This window comes from Paramacrobiotus metropolitanus, unplaced genomic scaffold, assembly GCF_019649055.1.
Source record: "Paramacrobiotus metropolitanus isolate TYO unplaced genomic scaffold, Prichtersi_v1.0 Parri_scaffold0000005, whole genome shotgun sequence".
Lineage (NCBI taxonomy): Eukaryota > Metazoa > Tardigrada > Eutardigrada > Parachela > Macrobiotidae > Paramacrobiotus > Paramacrobiotus metropolitanus.
This window is the reverse complement of record NW_026570225.1, coordinates 1,526,284-1,539,694: the sequence shown is the minus strand read 5'-3', so window position 1 is coordinate 1,539,694 and position 13,411 is coordinate 1,526,284. Positions and strand designations below refer to the sequence as shown.

Here is a 13,411-nt window from a genome sequence, read left to right as displayed (position 1 = left end):
ATAGCGGCGCTTGTATGACTGATTAGTAGCAATCTCAAATCTGCATTAGCTCCCTCATCGCTATCAATTATAGATGTTGAGCCGGGCCTATCAGCGGCATGCTTTGTTGGTGCATGCTCTTAATACTCTAATATCAATATTGATTTCATTACAGTTCATGGATGGAGCCAAGCTTCTAAATCCCGACTGCTACAAGTTTGCTCTTTTTTGTCCGCGGCGACGACGACGCTGCTGCAGCCGACTCCGCTCAGCAGCCGCATCCGTTACACTCCCTAATCAATAAGCTCATTCAGGTCCACTTGGCGTTCAAGTGCCCAGTATAAATATTAACATAAATTATTTTTTATAAAAATATCAATACCTGCGGTGTGCATAGGCTTGCATGGGGTACACATACACTTACGTATATGCGATTTTATTTTTTTTTAACAATATAGTTACTAATAAAATTATTTTGTATTAAGAAGGTACTTAATCTTACGATTACTTAACCGCTAATACGCTAAAACGTAAAAACGGACTGCATAATACGGGAATCATAGCATCATAGGGAACTTAACTGTTACGTACCTGTGATTGTACTAAAGATACAGCTCTTGTTTTGGAATAATTCCTCTATCCACCGTCCATTGAATTCTTCTATCCAAGACTGAAACGTCCAGTAAACTCCACGCAGTGGTGCTGAAATTAATAAAAATAATAGTATTTGTGTGATAATTAATTAGCCAGATAAGTTTAATATTGCCAATGTCTACGCATGTACAGATATTATTAATTTGCATTCTGATCATATCAGTAAGTGTGACTTTTAACAAGAACAGATAACAAATTAAAGTTTGTTTGGTAATCTACGCTATCACATTATCGGTTATCCAGCGTCTTTTCTAATGCCAATCGCATTGTGATTAAATACGATGGGATTAATGATCATGATGCTGACTCCCTCTCGCAGCAGCATTCACATGACCGATAAAAGTGTTTAACTTCTATAAGTATCGACTTCCCGTCCAGGATGCTGTATTATGTATTTAAGTAGTTTGTGCTCTTCTTGGGCTGATGAATTTTCTTGTATACTTCTGTAGCGATAAATCAAAGCCGGCAGTGTCCTGATACAATGCGAAAGCTACAAAGTATATGGCTGTATTTAGCGCAGCCGTCACGTTATACACTGCAGGTCTGTGCAAGAGTCACTTCAATTAAATCTTGTTATTTATAAGATAAATATATAAGGAATTGCTCTTATGTTTTTGTTGTTTAATAAAACCGCGCACCTGTACGCGTGCTCGACCTTTGTGTGGTTGAAATTGCCAACGGACGCTGTTAATTAGTCCCGATAAACATATTGCCCCAATTAAACCACGTGCGGCAGTATAAGCCGCGTGTTTACAGTTCATAAAGCTCATGACGGCTGCATTGCTTGGGAGCACAACGCTGGAAGCCATAAAAGCATTACGCATTACGCACAACTGTAAAAAGGTGCCACATTAAGGTTGATTGCCAATAAACTTCCATTTGGCAACAAATGCCGCTACGTGTTACTCTTGCACTAAAGTAAGCACGAACAGATTCAGCTTGGAACAATAAGTATGCGGTATAACACGAGTATTTTCGCTCAAGCAGCTTTATTCCAGTGCAATATTTATTATTAGATAGGCTCTACATATATTTATTATATTTGCGTAAAATGCAAATGTCACTTTATGTCTGCAATCGATAAGTATCGTATCAGTAATGACAACTGTCAAGTGAATCGGATTCTGTAACTTTCTGTCCTTTTCTCGCACACATGCTTTAACGACAGCAAATGCACGAAAAAATGGCAAACCCACTTACACCACAATGTCCAGAGAGACATAAAATCTTAAATGAACTTATGTTAAGAAACGGTATAACCAAGTACTTGTTATAAAACCATCTTCATAAGCTTGGCTTGCCATAATGGCATATAGGTTTTAAGAACCTGAATCTTGCTTAAATTAAGGAGAGTACCTCAAAATTCGAATAGCAGATTATTTGATTACATTCAGCTTCACCTCATTCCGAAGAACATTGCGTAAATTGTATAATACAAATCAAAGAAATTATTTAATCAATTACGGACTAATGCAGTAAATACGAAAAAGGTTGGAAAGGGGAACCGATGCCCTTATTGTACTACACAAACAAAGGTCAAAAAAGGATGAAGTTGTGCATTAATATTAATAGTAGTCTTGTAGATATTTAATTGTGTTTTAAACAACTATCTGTAGATACTGTATTTTAATAAATTATTATTCATACCGTACCCCACAAGCACAGTCGAGCCCTTGTCTAAGTAACTATCTAACAAGCAAGTACATAACTCTAACAAGTAACTCAACTAACAAGAAAATTGTATACGTTACCGACTCGTGTTTCCGACTGGCGTTTGTGGCATTTGCTCTAGAGTGCTGCGAATAAGGATCCACACGATTGGCCAGTAACGCCTCTATTTCACGCGCTAACTGTGACTGGTGGCATTTAGTCTGTATATTATTGTCTGATATTGAGCGTTTTACAACATCGCCACTTGGTCCCTAAACTGCAGCCGTAGCTGCCGAAAACACAAACCGTTTTGATGCTGCCAGTTGTAAAGCAAATTTCTCTTACTGCATCGTATTCCGCAACGCTTTAAACTTTGGTAGCCGCTGTGGCACTAGCTGGCGTAATAGTGAAAACTGTTGTTCAAAGCCATAAACTCGTGTTGATTTGTCGAGCGTCCCACGCTGTAACGATAAAAACCATCTGTCGGTCATTTATAGCTTTTCTAAAGGACGTACGATATACTGCATCCGTTACCAGTACCAGCCCAATGTATCCCGTTGGAAGTTATGGTAAGAACAAAATCTACGTACGATATACTGCACAGATTTCTCAAGTGTTCCCCAGCGGTTTTCTGTCCATTAGCGGTAATTACTGGCAGGAAAATGTGATTGCTCCCTTGGTGACCTTTCACACTTGAATCGACATTACGTTATGATACGATGTTTTGGCTCGAAGAGCTTATTTAAGCCCATTTATATGCCGACTATTATTGGGAGATGTGCGTTGTGCATCGTATATCACGAGATACATTGACATTATTATCGCCGAAAGCAAATGAAGCGAGCAATTGTCAACCGCGTTGTTGTCGCATTATCACCATGCCACTGTCGACTGGTAAATTTCAAATTTTAAGCAGTCATTACATATACAGATCAGAGCTTTCTGAAAAATCCATTCCAAAGCTGACCGACCGTCTGTTAAACGAGTGCTTATCACCGGCAACAAAATACTGTAATAGGAACAGACTATTAAATTTTTAGAATACTTTAATGATGTATACGAGTTGTACGACTCATGCAGGTGCCCTTCTGTTTACAAGACTGTTTTGTTTTCGCGGTACCACAATTTACATAAAATTCAAGGTATAAATAAGGTGGTTTGAGCAAGACTTTTCGCTTAATAACTGACAGCTAAAATCTGCAAGTATACCACAGTACAGATATAGTCGTATATTGGCGACGTAAAACTTGACATACGATCAGGTTTTTCGTTATTTCCAATTTTGTTACGCTGAATCTCTAAATCTAACACTAGGTGATCTTATTGGTTTTTAACTTTTTTGTGCTTTTCGAGGTCGGTTTATTGTTGTGGACGACTGCGATTTTAATCGCGACGAAAAAAGCGTTTCCCACGTAACGTGCTACAGGAGCAATAGATAACACTGTGCTGAGGCATGAGCAACATGAAAAACACCCGTGTTGTGTGTTTTTCTGCAACGTTGTCGCGATGTTTATCGCTGATAAATATGACAAAACTGATAATGACGCCTGAAGAAGTGCTGGAAAAATAGCTGCTTGGTAGACAAAATAGCCTTTGAGTCTTTGACGGATTTAAGTCGGCTAAATGCTTTGAGCTGTCTAATTCGTGGTCAAAAGCAACGCATTCCCTTACGGCCCGTTCAAGCCGCCGCACGCTGACGGCCGTATTAACTGATGGAGGTGCTACACTACTTACTTACATTATTAGTAATTGCTGTTCAAGTACTAAAATATGGGGTGTGCAAAATTATTCACCGTTACGTATTATACGTTGACTGAGCAATATTAATTTTTAAAAGCTTAATAATTTTAATTATTTGGCTACAGAATTAGACAGCTTTCAGTCTAGAGTAACTGAAAAATTTTACCCAAACAGCCAAACAAGCAGACGTATACCGGTATAAGGCACACTAATTGCATCAGACAAGGAATCACATCAGATGATGAAAGATAAGAAAATGATTAAGTTTCGACAATTTATTAAGTAAGGAATGCGCTGGTTGTATGCGGGTGTTTAGTGTATTGGCGGGATGCTGTGAAAGTGTCATTTAGCGCTTCTGCATCCATTACATATGCGGCGCTTACAAGTACGCTGTGCAGTCGATTAATCCATAAAATGTTCTCCCACTGGGATTGCGATTTCTCCAGATGAGATGGCGTAGATGACTCGCAGGGACACCCACGACTGTATTTTCTTGATAAACAAGACAAAAGTAGCCAAAAAGCGGGCTTTTATGATGATACTGCTAAAGTGTCTCTTGTGCAAACATGTGGATAGGGTTTTTGCGCCGCATTGGCTAATTAACAGTCAGATCAGATTACTCAGCATCTTCTGGCTTCTTTTTATGGCACCTGTATCTGACTGCATGACAGCGAATGACTACTCGTAGAGCAGTAAGCGTTCGAACAATATTAATGCCGACCATGTGAGCAAGACATCTTGGAGTAACTGAATGTGTATTACGTGTGCGAGCAGCTACTGTTATTATTGTCATCCGATATGTGCCTTTGATTTTCCGAAATCGCACATCATTATTAGACTCAATTTCCCTCTTGTCTGTATGTATCCCGGTAGTTTACAATACGCATCAATTGTATCAGATATTTAAACATCTGGGATAATGATCTTTTGTCAATGGATACAGGTTAACAGAAGTCGAAAACAAATTCAGCATCGACAAGGCTGCGGCATCTCGTGTGTTACGGGAACGTTTTTTGACACCCTTAAACTAACAAGGCTTCGCAAATACGTAAAAGGAATCAGCGAGTCAGTATTTTATTTTACTGCTTCAACAATAATTTTCGCTTCATTATTTAGAGCTCATAGAAGTTCTAGCGATTAAAGGCTTCTTACAAAACGGAAAAAAGTACGTTATAAGTTCTTAAAGGTTGTACTTCTGTTCTTGTATCGAAAGACTCTATAACAAAGCTTACACATTTCATGTATACTGGACCCTTTCTGCATAATTATAAACTATTATTTCTTGGTTTGATACATTCGATATGCCAGTACTGATTACTTATCACAGCAATCTTTGAAGAAACCGTTTAAAACTCTAATGGTCGATGAGGCGGGCATCTGCGCCGGGTTAAATAGGCCCATTTATTTTATTGGCAAACTTAATCGTTTGACCGATACATTCTTCTGTTTGGAAGTCATTACGCGCGACATGCTCCAGTTTGTCTTGCGTCCAGAATCGAATAAACCGTCCGGGTGCTTATTTGCAGTATAGGCCGCACGATGTGGATAAATATACCGATACAGACAGTTAGTAATCGCTTTCCCGCCTCATACTGGAGGGATAACATTTTTAACTCATCCATGTGTTGGGAATTTATGTAGTGTATCTGCCGAACAGCACAGTAATAAATCTGCTCCGCTTACACTTGTTGCGCTATAAATCTGAATGATTTTCACAAATAATTGGGCGGATGGCTGTCGGCTTTCAGAATGTTTGATATGCATCCCGTCTCTGGAATTCTCTTCATTAAAAACTTGAAACAATTAAGATAAAAGATGTGGCCAACATTTAAATAACAGCTTATCAAATGGCTGCATGCGAGGCGTTAAATTCGACTCTGAAGTCAATTAACATAGCAAGCTTAGCAGCCGACGTTATACAGATGAAAACAATGCTGATAATAAATGGAATTAATGCAACCACAAAAAATGCACCAGTGCTTTAATGTTTTTCTAGAATCAGTGATCCGTTCGGCAAACCCTTCAATGCCGGAAGCGGCGGACCTCCGTTTTTCCCGTCCCCCTCTCCACAAAATTGCCGAACATCTCCATGAACATCGCGGCAAGGAGACCAAAACGATATGGCCAGCTCACCAAACCGCTGCGTTGTCCTTTGCACTTCACCAGCAGCTGTACTCCCCATTTATGTTTGCGTCACTGACCAACCCCACCGCTTCGGCTTTCTTCCGGCCCTTTGCCTATCTACCGGTACCGCCAACCGGTATGTCGCCCGTGCGCCGCTCGACTCCTGCGCGCAAGGAAGTGCTGCAATCGCCGCCGCCGAAAAACCAAGAGCAAAAGAAGCACAAATTCGACTTCTCACGCTTGGCGGAAGAGATTCTCAAGGAGCAAGAAATTGATAAAATGGAGAAGAGTAAAGGAATGGCGGAGAAAAGAAATGGGCAAGGATTCTACGGTGGTCACGTTAAGAGCTTCCGAAATCGAGCGGCGCGTAGTGCACGACCGAAAAAGCAGTATATTTGCCGATATTGCGGACGACATTTCACCAAGTCGTACAACTTGATGATCCATGAGCGAACACATACAGATGAGCGCCCGTTTCAGTGTGAAATTTGCAAGAAATGCTTTCGCCGACAAGGTACATACTTAACTTGAGAAGCACAAAATATATATATATGCATACGATGTGCTTGTGCGGTGAAAAATTTGAGCAATCAAACGTACATGGTACATTTAAAAAATTAAACGAATTTGTAGTTTCGATTACAATATCAGCAGAGGAATACGTTATCCCATATGACCGGTATTAATAAAATCCCTTTTTGGTTACGTATAGATCACTTACGGGATCATAAATTCATCCACTCCAAAGAAAAACCCTTCAAATGTGAAGGTATGTACCACAGAGCGCAGACTATATTGACGTCGACCGTAATACACATGTTATTCTTACGTGTGATAGGTATTACATACGTAGTTGCTGTAGTAAATATTATTTTTACGCCTGCGAGCGTTTGAAATTAAAGCATACTTAGCATATATATATAGCTGTAAAATGTTACACCGGGTGGCCGTTAACACATTGAATGCCTACTTTTAATTTGGGAATATTTATTGCACCCGGTAGCAACAATTTTTATTATACTGTTACTGGACAATACTATTGAAATTTTGACCTTTGTATGTTAAACAGATTGCGGAAAGGGATTCTGCCAGTCCCGCACATTGGCTGTGCATCGTAATATCCATATCAGCGACGGATCGGGAGTGGCCATGGTACAGCAGCCACCATCTGCTGTGCATGCGCAGCAGCCGCCCGCTCAGCCGTCGACAGCGGCCACTTCACATCGACACCTTACTACCGGCCATTTACAGCCGTCACCGGCGCCTGCACCACTCTGCCCGGCTCACACGGCACCGATAACCAGAAAATTATTATTATCACCCTACTGAACCATTTTAAACGGGGAAAATGTGATGATGCTGTCCTGGATTGTATCAGTTGCTATTTCACGCTACGTCAAACAACTACCACCGGCGTTAGCCGGTAAACAGACGTTGGACAGTTGACGAAATTTACTCTAACCGGATGCCGGTTGGTTAGAAGTTATGTGTGTGCGCACCCGGCTTGTGGGAGTACTTGTTATTACGTGGCTATAATCTCACGGCAAATTGTATAATCTCTATTCTCCGTTTCTACACACTCAGCTCATATTTCTCTCTTGAATGTACACAAGTTATTTGACTTTTTCCTCGTCCATGTGTTTCGCTGACGCTTAGTATATTATTATAAATGCAAAAGTTTTTCCCATACTTTGAACATTCCTTCTGTAAATCGCTTGTATACCGCTACAGTGTGTAGTGTATTTAGGCTGTTGTTCAAAGTCAAATAATTTACCGGCCATATGCTTGATGGTATTAAATCAATAAAAGGACTTGTGTTTGACCTCGTGATACTTTGCTCAGTAGTCCCGATAAGATAAACCCTCATCGAGTAGCCGCGACTGTAGTGTCGCGAAGAGTCCCAGTGAGAAAGGTCATGAGCAATCACTTGCATTCAGGTCTGCTGCTGTGTGTAACATTTGTTGATTCGGTTCGCATTCACCGGTGACCGGTGGATATTGACATTGCCTATAGACCTAACAACACTAGCTTACTCATATAGCCAACGGAAGCGTGAAAAAGGTGTAAACTGTAATAAACGATGATCCTCCACAGGCAAGAAAATCTCATGTGGAATGTACTCGTACTTGCGCATACGGTGCTCACCCTTTTCTACCTGCATTGTAAGGGAAAACGTGAATCAAATCGGTATGCAACACTGCGTTTTTCTCTCATATATAGAGTACCTTATAATAATATATGAAAGCTATCTGTTAGGTACTGTACGTGCACGTACAATTTGTAACCGCGAAGGGTATTAATTTTTATATCATTTTTAAATGTAGCGGAAAATGCACAATTGAACAATGACTAGCTTTGCTTAATTTCGGTAGCCTCATTATATAAATATTCTGCTCATCAGCATCGGAATCTAACGTTGCACTCATACGATATCGTCAACCAAAGCCAGCAAACATTTGTGACATGTTTTATAAGGGTGTACTAGTATACTGCATCGCTTTTCGTTAGCTTTGCGTTTTATGGAGGCATACATATAGCGGCATCTAATACAAGGACGGCCGAGGCAAATTGTAATCGAGGCGCGCTGCTCCATAAACGTCAGTCAAATTTCAGCAGGACAACCGCCTGACGATGATAGATGTCAATTTTGTAGCGAATGTTAGATGGAAAATATTTGAGAAAACCAAGATTAATCGGCATTTTTACGGTAGAGAACAGGTGCTAAATGGTAGGTTGCTATTAAAACGACTTATTACACTTTGCATGCTATACTTTGAGGACGGCTGATGTTGACTCAGGATGTTAGATTAAGCGCGGGAACGATATACCCACTTGAAACAAGCAGGGCCTCAACCGTGTACTTACTAAGCGGTTCCCGAGAAAGATAGCGGCAATTGCTGGTGCTTGTATAAACTACCTTTCCGATGATGGTTGGTTGCCTGGTGGTTTTAAACCTGAAAATCTTAATGCCAAAAGACCAATGGTCGAACACTGCGACCTAAATTACGGAACTATACAAAATAATGATAATAATAATTATAAGTATATGACGATTATGATTTTGTTTTTATTTATACCGAAACGGGCATAAAATTAAAATGACAGCCAGACACCCTAGTAATGTAGATGAGCGAACAAAGAAATCAATTAATATTGATTGCAGTTTCGCTGTCCCAATTTTTTCCACAAAAAAACAACAAACAACGGTGCAGAAACCTTTTACAATTCATTTTTTCATTTTTCGCTTTAACGATAGCAAATAAATACAAGAATTACAACTGAAATCCTTTTACGCGCTGTCTATTTTACGTATTAATCATTTTATCAGTTAAACCATACTAGCGCAAATCCAGTGTTACTTACGCTACTCGTAGTACATAAGGCTAATACAGTAGACTGTGCTTTGAGTGTGTGCTGTGCTTTCAAATGTAGATTTCTTTCCGACATACAGGGCACACACAATTTTGCACGAACCATATTTTTAAACAAGCCTTATGAAACGAGTGCGTACAAGGCAAAGCCAGAAAATCATCCCCCGTATTGTTACACAAATAACAAGTTAAACTGCTTCCCGTGACCGGTTTCGTTAACTTCAGAGCACATTGTTGAAAACATAAAACTTCTCGCCGCTTTCGTTTCGCTTTGATAACATGGTTAAAATTCTCCATACAAACGTAGAAAAGAACAACATGGCCGCACAGTTCCAGTACACCGGATAAGGTCACTGCATCCCATCGACGATAAATTTCCCATAAAGCCGCAATATTGGCTACACATCCCACAATTCCACAATGACTAAGATAATTGGCAAAGTTTTCAAATTTTTCTAAAAATTTTATCGCTTTATGAAAAGCCTTAGTCTGAACGATAGAGAGGCTGTCTGACCTTTGCAAATGTACTACATATAAAACTGGTAACAAAAATCCCGACAAAACACTGTAAAACACTATGTACAAAATGCTGCTACAGATTTCCAGTGTCAACCAATTACGAAACGGTTGCGGAGAAGTGAACAGTAAAGCAAAATTTCCGATCATCCAATGTTTAGAAATAAGAAAGAGTTTGAATGTTAAAATCATGGGCAGCACCGCTGAATTAAGGATCGTTATGATAACCGGCGGAAGTGGCAATTCTTTTTGAATGATCTCTCTTAAAAACCGTTTACATCTTCGCGGAATGAGAAACAAATAGTGCAGTACGCAAAAGATTCCCATTAACTTCGTTACATCGATCAGCTGACGCGTGATAGTGGGCTTCGTGGCCAACGCCCGCACTGCAGTGAAATGGTCCAGCTGCAAATCGTCAATAAATACTTGCAGCAGCAAACTCTGATCAAATGCACGAAAATCGGGCTCCAGCAGAAATCGGTACGATACACCCATTATTAAGGCGGTAATGAAATGCCAACACTGGATAAACAGGCTTGTGCATCCTGCTAAGAAATAACTGAAACCCCAAAACGCCACAACACTCTCACACGAGGCTTTCAATATGGAAGAGAACAGAAAACTCCCAATATATTTATGAATATTATGATGGCTATACCAACCCGAAAGGATTTCACGAACGGGTGGACGTGATGATGAAATACTAATGATGATTTTCATAATCCACACGTGAAGATAGGCATACGCTTCGGTTCGGAAAGGAATTGTCGGCCAGAAGATATGTTGAAAATATGAATACAGCAGTCCACATTTTACTGCTGTTAGGCGCAATTCAAAATTCCGGTAAAAATAATCCATGAAGTAGATCACTAAGAAAACCGTGACCTCGAAAACTTCCACAATCGCGACAGCAAAAACAAGAATCCAGTGCCCTTCGTGACCTTTCAGTACACCGGGTTTCGCACGCTCACTCCAAGCGCCCCCATCACTGGTGATAAAAGAGTAACAAATCCACGGATATGTCAAATAATTCCAAAAAAACAATTGGCGCAGCTGACTAGCATTCGCAATATATTTCCGAAAAAGTTCAACATTCTGCCAGGACACTAGCAGCAACTGCCAGGTCCCTTCCAGGCAAGTGTCTAATATGCGAAAGATGATTAACTGCAGCAACACAGTAGTGTATTCCGGTGGACGAAAGTTGTACCAGCGGTATTCGGCATTGGGTACCACTCCGTTAAGGAACACGGATAAGACCAGGATGGCGGTAATTTCGGCCAGACAGAGCAGTAAACGGTAGTGGTGTGTCGGGAGGAATTTGATGCAAAACCAGCTCATCAGGAGGACTACAGAAAGGCACAGTGTTTCGAAGGTGTTTTGTGAGAGACAGGAAGTGCATAATCACGAGAGCTTTACTCAAGGATTCCTTTACGCTGAACGGATATAGTCCGGCGGTGGGAGCAGCCCATTTTCTCAGGATTTTCTCCTGTATGTATAATACCGGAACGCGTCCCAGGAATTCCACCAATTTATTAGATAAGTTTAAAGCGATCATTTTGGAATTTGAATGATTTGATATAAGTCGAACGACAGTGTAGTTCTCTTTATAAGACTCGAAAACCACTCATATTAAGAAGTTAGGCACTTTCCGAAAAGGCATAAAGTTCATCGCATAAACCGAGACTAAGAGGCAGGGTTTTTTTGCAAAACAAAATGCTTGCATACTGTAAGTATTTATTATATAAAGTGTTCTATTGATACTTATAACATAAAATTATTAAATACTTTATGTACTTGCATATTTTTTATGACACCCGAGTTTGCTACTACGTATACCCACACCAGATATTTACACCAGATGTCGAAGCCAGATATTTTGATTCTCCATAATTATACTAGTACCGTAATATACTTATGTTGCTATAGTTTTAGGTTAAAAATAAAAATATTGGGATTGTTGTACCTGTGGGTGATGTGGCCGAAAAAAAAGTTAAGTACTGTATACCAGTGTTTATTAAGTACTGCCTTCATTTTTATACAGTATTCAGTCGAAGGTTTTTTAGACAGTTGTTTGGATTACTATTACAACTCTATTTACACTCTTATTATTATTACACAATACCATGCACCCGACAAGATTCTTCTTACATGTGAATCGAAGTGCCGTACTGGTAAAAGGAAACTAATGCAATCGCCTGGTCAATTATTGTAAGTGCAACTGTAAGTGCAACACAATATTCAAAATTAATGCAAGAGATTATGCCTAATTCCACGCCGACGTCAGCACCAAATGACCCAATAGCCTCAAAAGAGGAAGTTTGTGGATACAAGTAGGACGACGGGGGAACCAGGGACAAAATTGTGGGTGAACTCTCACTGGTGTTTAGTTAAATTATAACTTAATTATATATGTCACACTACTGCTATCGATTCTAAATATCGACACTTTTAATTAAAGCATGTGGTCTTTAAGGGTTATTAATCTTATGCACACCGTGCATGTATACGTTTTTTTGTTGCATATCTTAAAACGTGCAGCATATTTTAAATGGCATCTTGAATCTTGATCTTCGTGCTGGCGTCCATCGAAGACAATGTTACTGCCGCTCGCCCTACAAGTTCACATTATTGTACGCCGTAAGAAGTTGACGCATTACATGAGCCTACATGAGCTGGCAACATTTGATGATGTTAAAAAAGAAATTCAACGATGTACGCAGGTAAATATCGTAGTATAAACGTTTCAGTTTGAAATTATAATTTAAAAATGAACGCTGCTTCGCAAACTTGCTGGGCTTTGTAAGGTTTTGAAACTTCAGTTATAATTGCAGTTCAAAAGGACATTTTACGGCGTTCACAAGGCATATAACATCAGTATAGCAGACGCAAAGCAGTGGTTCATCGGTTTCTTTCTAAGTGCATGAAACTATGCAGCATTAAATTAATATCAATTCATAATCGCAACAAGAAAGTTTCTTTGCTCGTCCCAATGGAAAATGTTTGGAAGTATCGTAAGAATTACAGCTGACCAGTGAGGTGAACTGTCAATAGTTGTATCAATAGAAATTATGTTTCCAGAAATTACCACGTACGATATACTATATCTATATGCCCCTTACCTTAGAGGGCATATGTACGATATGCGAGCACTGTACGCAATTCAATTCGTTTTGCGACGCAACATTCTGAACTTCGAGCTTTCGACTCAAGTGAATTAAAAGTTGCAGCATATCGACACAAAAATTAATAAAAACACGTAGAAGCTTTGCACGAGCGATTCCATTTTGTGCTGTATATTTATGTATGGCAGATTCCACCAGAGCATCAAGCGATTTATTTCAGCCAGAATGGTGAACTAATGCATCCTACTCTAACAC

At 39.8% G+C, this 13,411-nt stretch overlaps 2 protein-coding genes across 3 annotated transcripts; one reads left to right on the top strand and one right to left on the bottom strand.

Moving 5' to 3' along the window:
• The first annotated feature begins 2,561 nt into the window (after positions 1-2,561).
• LOC129581169 (protein odd-skipped-related 1-like) lies at positions 2,562-7,949 on the top strand. The gene is made up of 4 exons (XM_055472094.1): positions 2,562-2,852; positions 6,020-6,661; positions 6,860-6,916; positions 7,217-7,949. Exons 1-4 carry the CDS (start codon positions 2,831-2,833, stop codon positions 7,474-7,476), a joined length of 981 nt encoding a protein of 326 aa, XP_055328069.1. The 5' UTR covers positions 2,562-2,830; the 3' UTR covers positions 7,477-7,949.
• Positions 7,950-9,462: 1,513 nt separating this feature from the next.
• On the bottom strand, positions 9,463-11,886 carry LOC129581161 (uncharacterized). Of its 2 annotated transcripts, none has more exons than XM_055472077.1 (2): positions 11,451-11,886; positions 9,463-11,380 (listed from the first exon to the last, which is right to left on the bottom strand). In XM_055472077.1, the coding sequence occupies exons 1-2, from the start codon at positions 11,587-11,589 to the stop codon at positions 9,570-9,572; spliced, it is 1,950 nt and encodes a 649-aa protein (XP_055328052.1). In that variant the 5' UTR covers positions 11,590-11,886; the 3' UTR covers positions 9,463-9,569. The 2 variants fall into 2 exon arrangements, with proteins under 2 accessions (XP_055328052.1, XP_055328053.1); XM_055472078.1 differs by lacking the exon at positions 11,451-11,886 and having other exon boundaries at positions 9,463-11,176; positions 11,242-11,362.
• Between the last annotated feature and the right edge of the window lie 1,525 nt (positions 11,887-13,411).

Coding starts and splice junctions, on each gene's coding strand:
- LOC129581161 (XM_055472077.1), bottom strand. CDS start 11,589: ATGATCGCTTTAAACTTATCTAATAAATTGGTGGAATTCCTGGGACGC. Junction 11,381..11,450: donor CAGCGTAAAGGAATCCTTGA/GTAAAGCTCTCG, acceptor GCCTTTCTGTAG/TCCTCCTGATGAGCTGGTTT.
- LOC129581169 (XM_055472094.1), top strand. CDS start 2,831: ATGTATCCCGTTGGAAGTTATG. Junction 2,853..6,019: donor GTATCCCGTTGGAAGTTATG/GTAAGAACAAAA, acceptor ATGTTTTTCTAG/AATCAGTGATCCGTTCGGCA. Junction 6,917..7,216: donor AAAACCCTTCAAATGTGAAG/GTATGTACCACA, acceptor TATGTTAAACAG/ATTGCGGAAAGGGATTCTGC.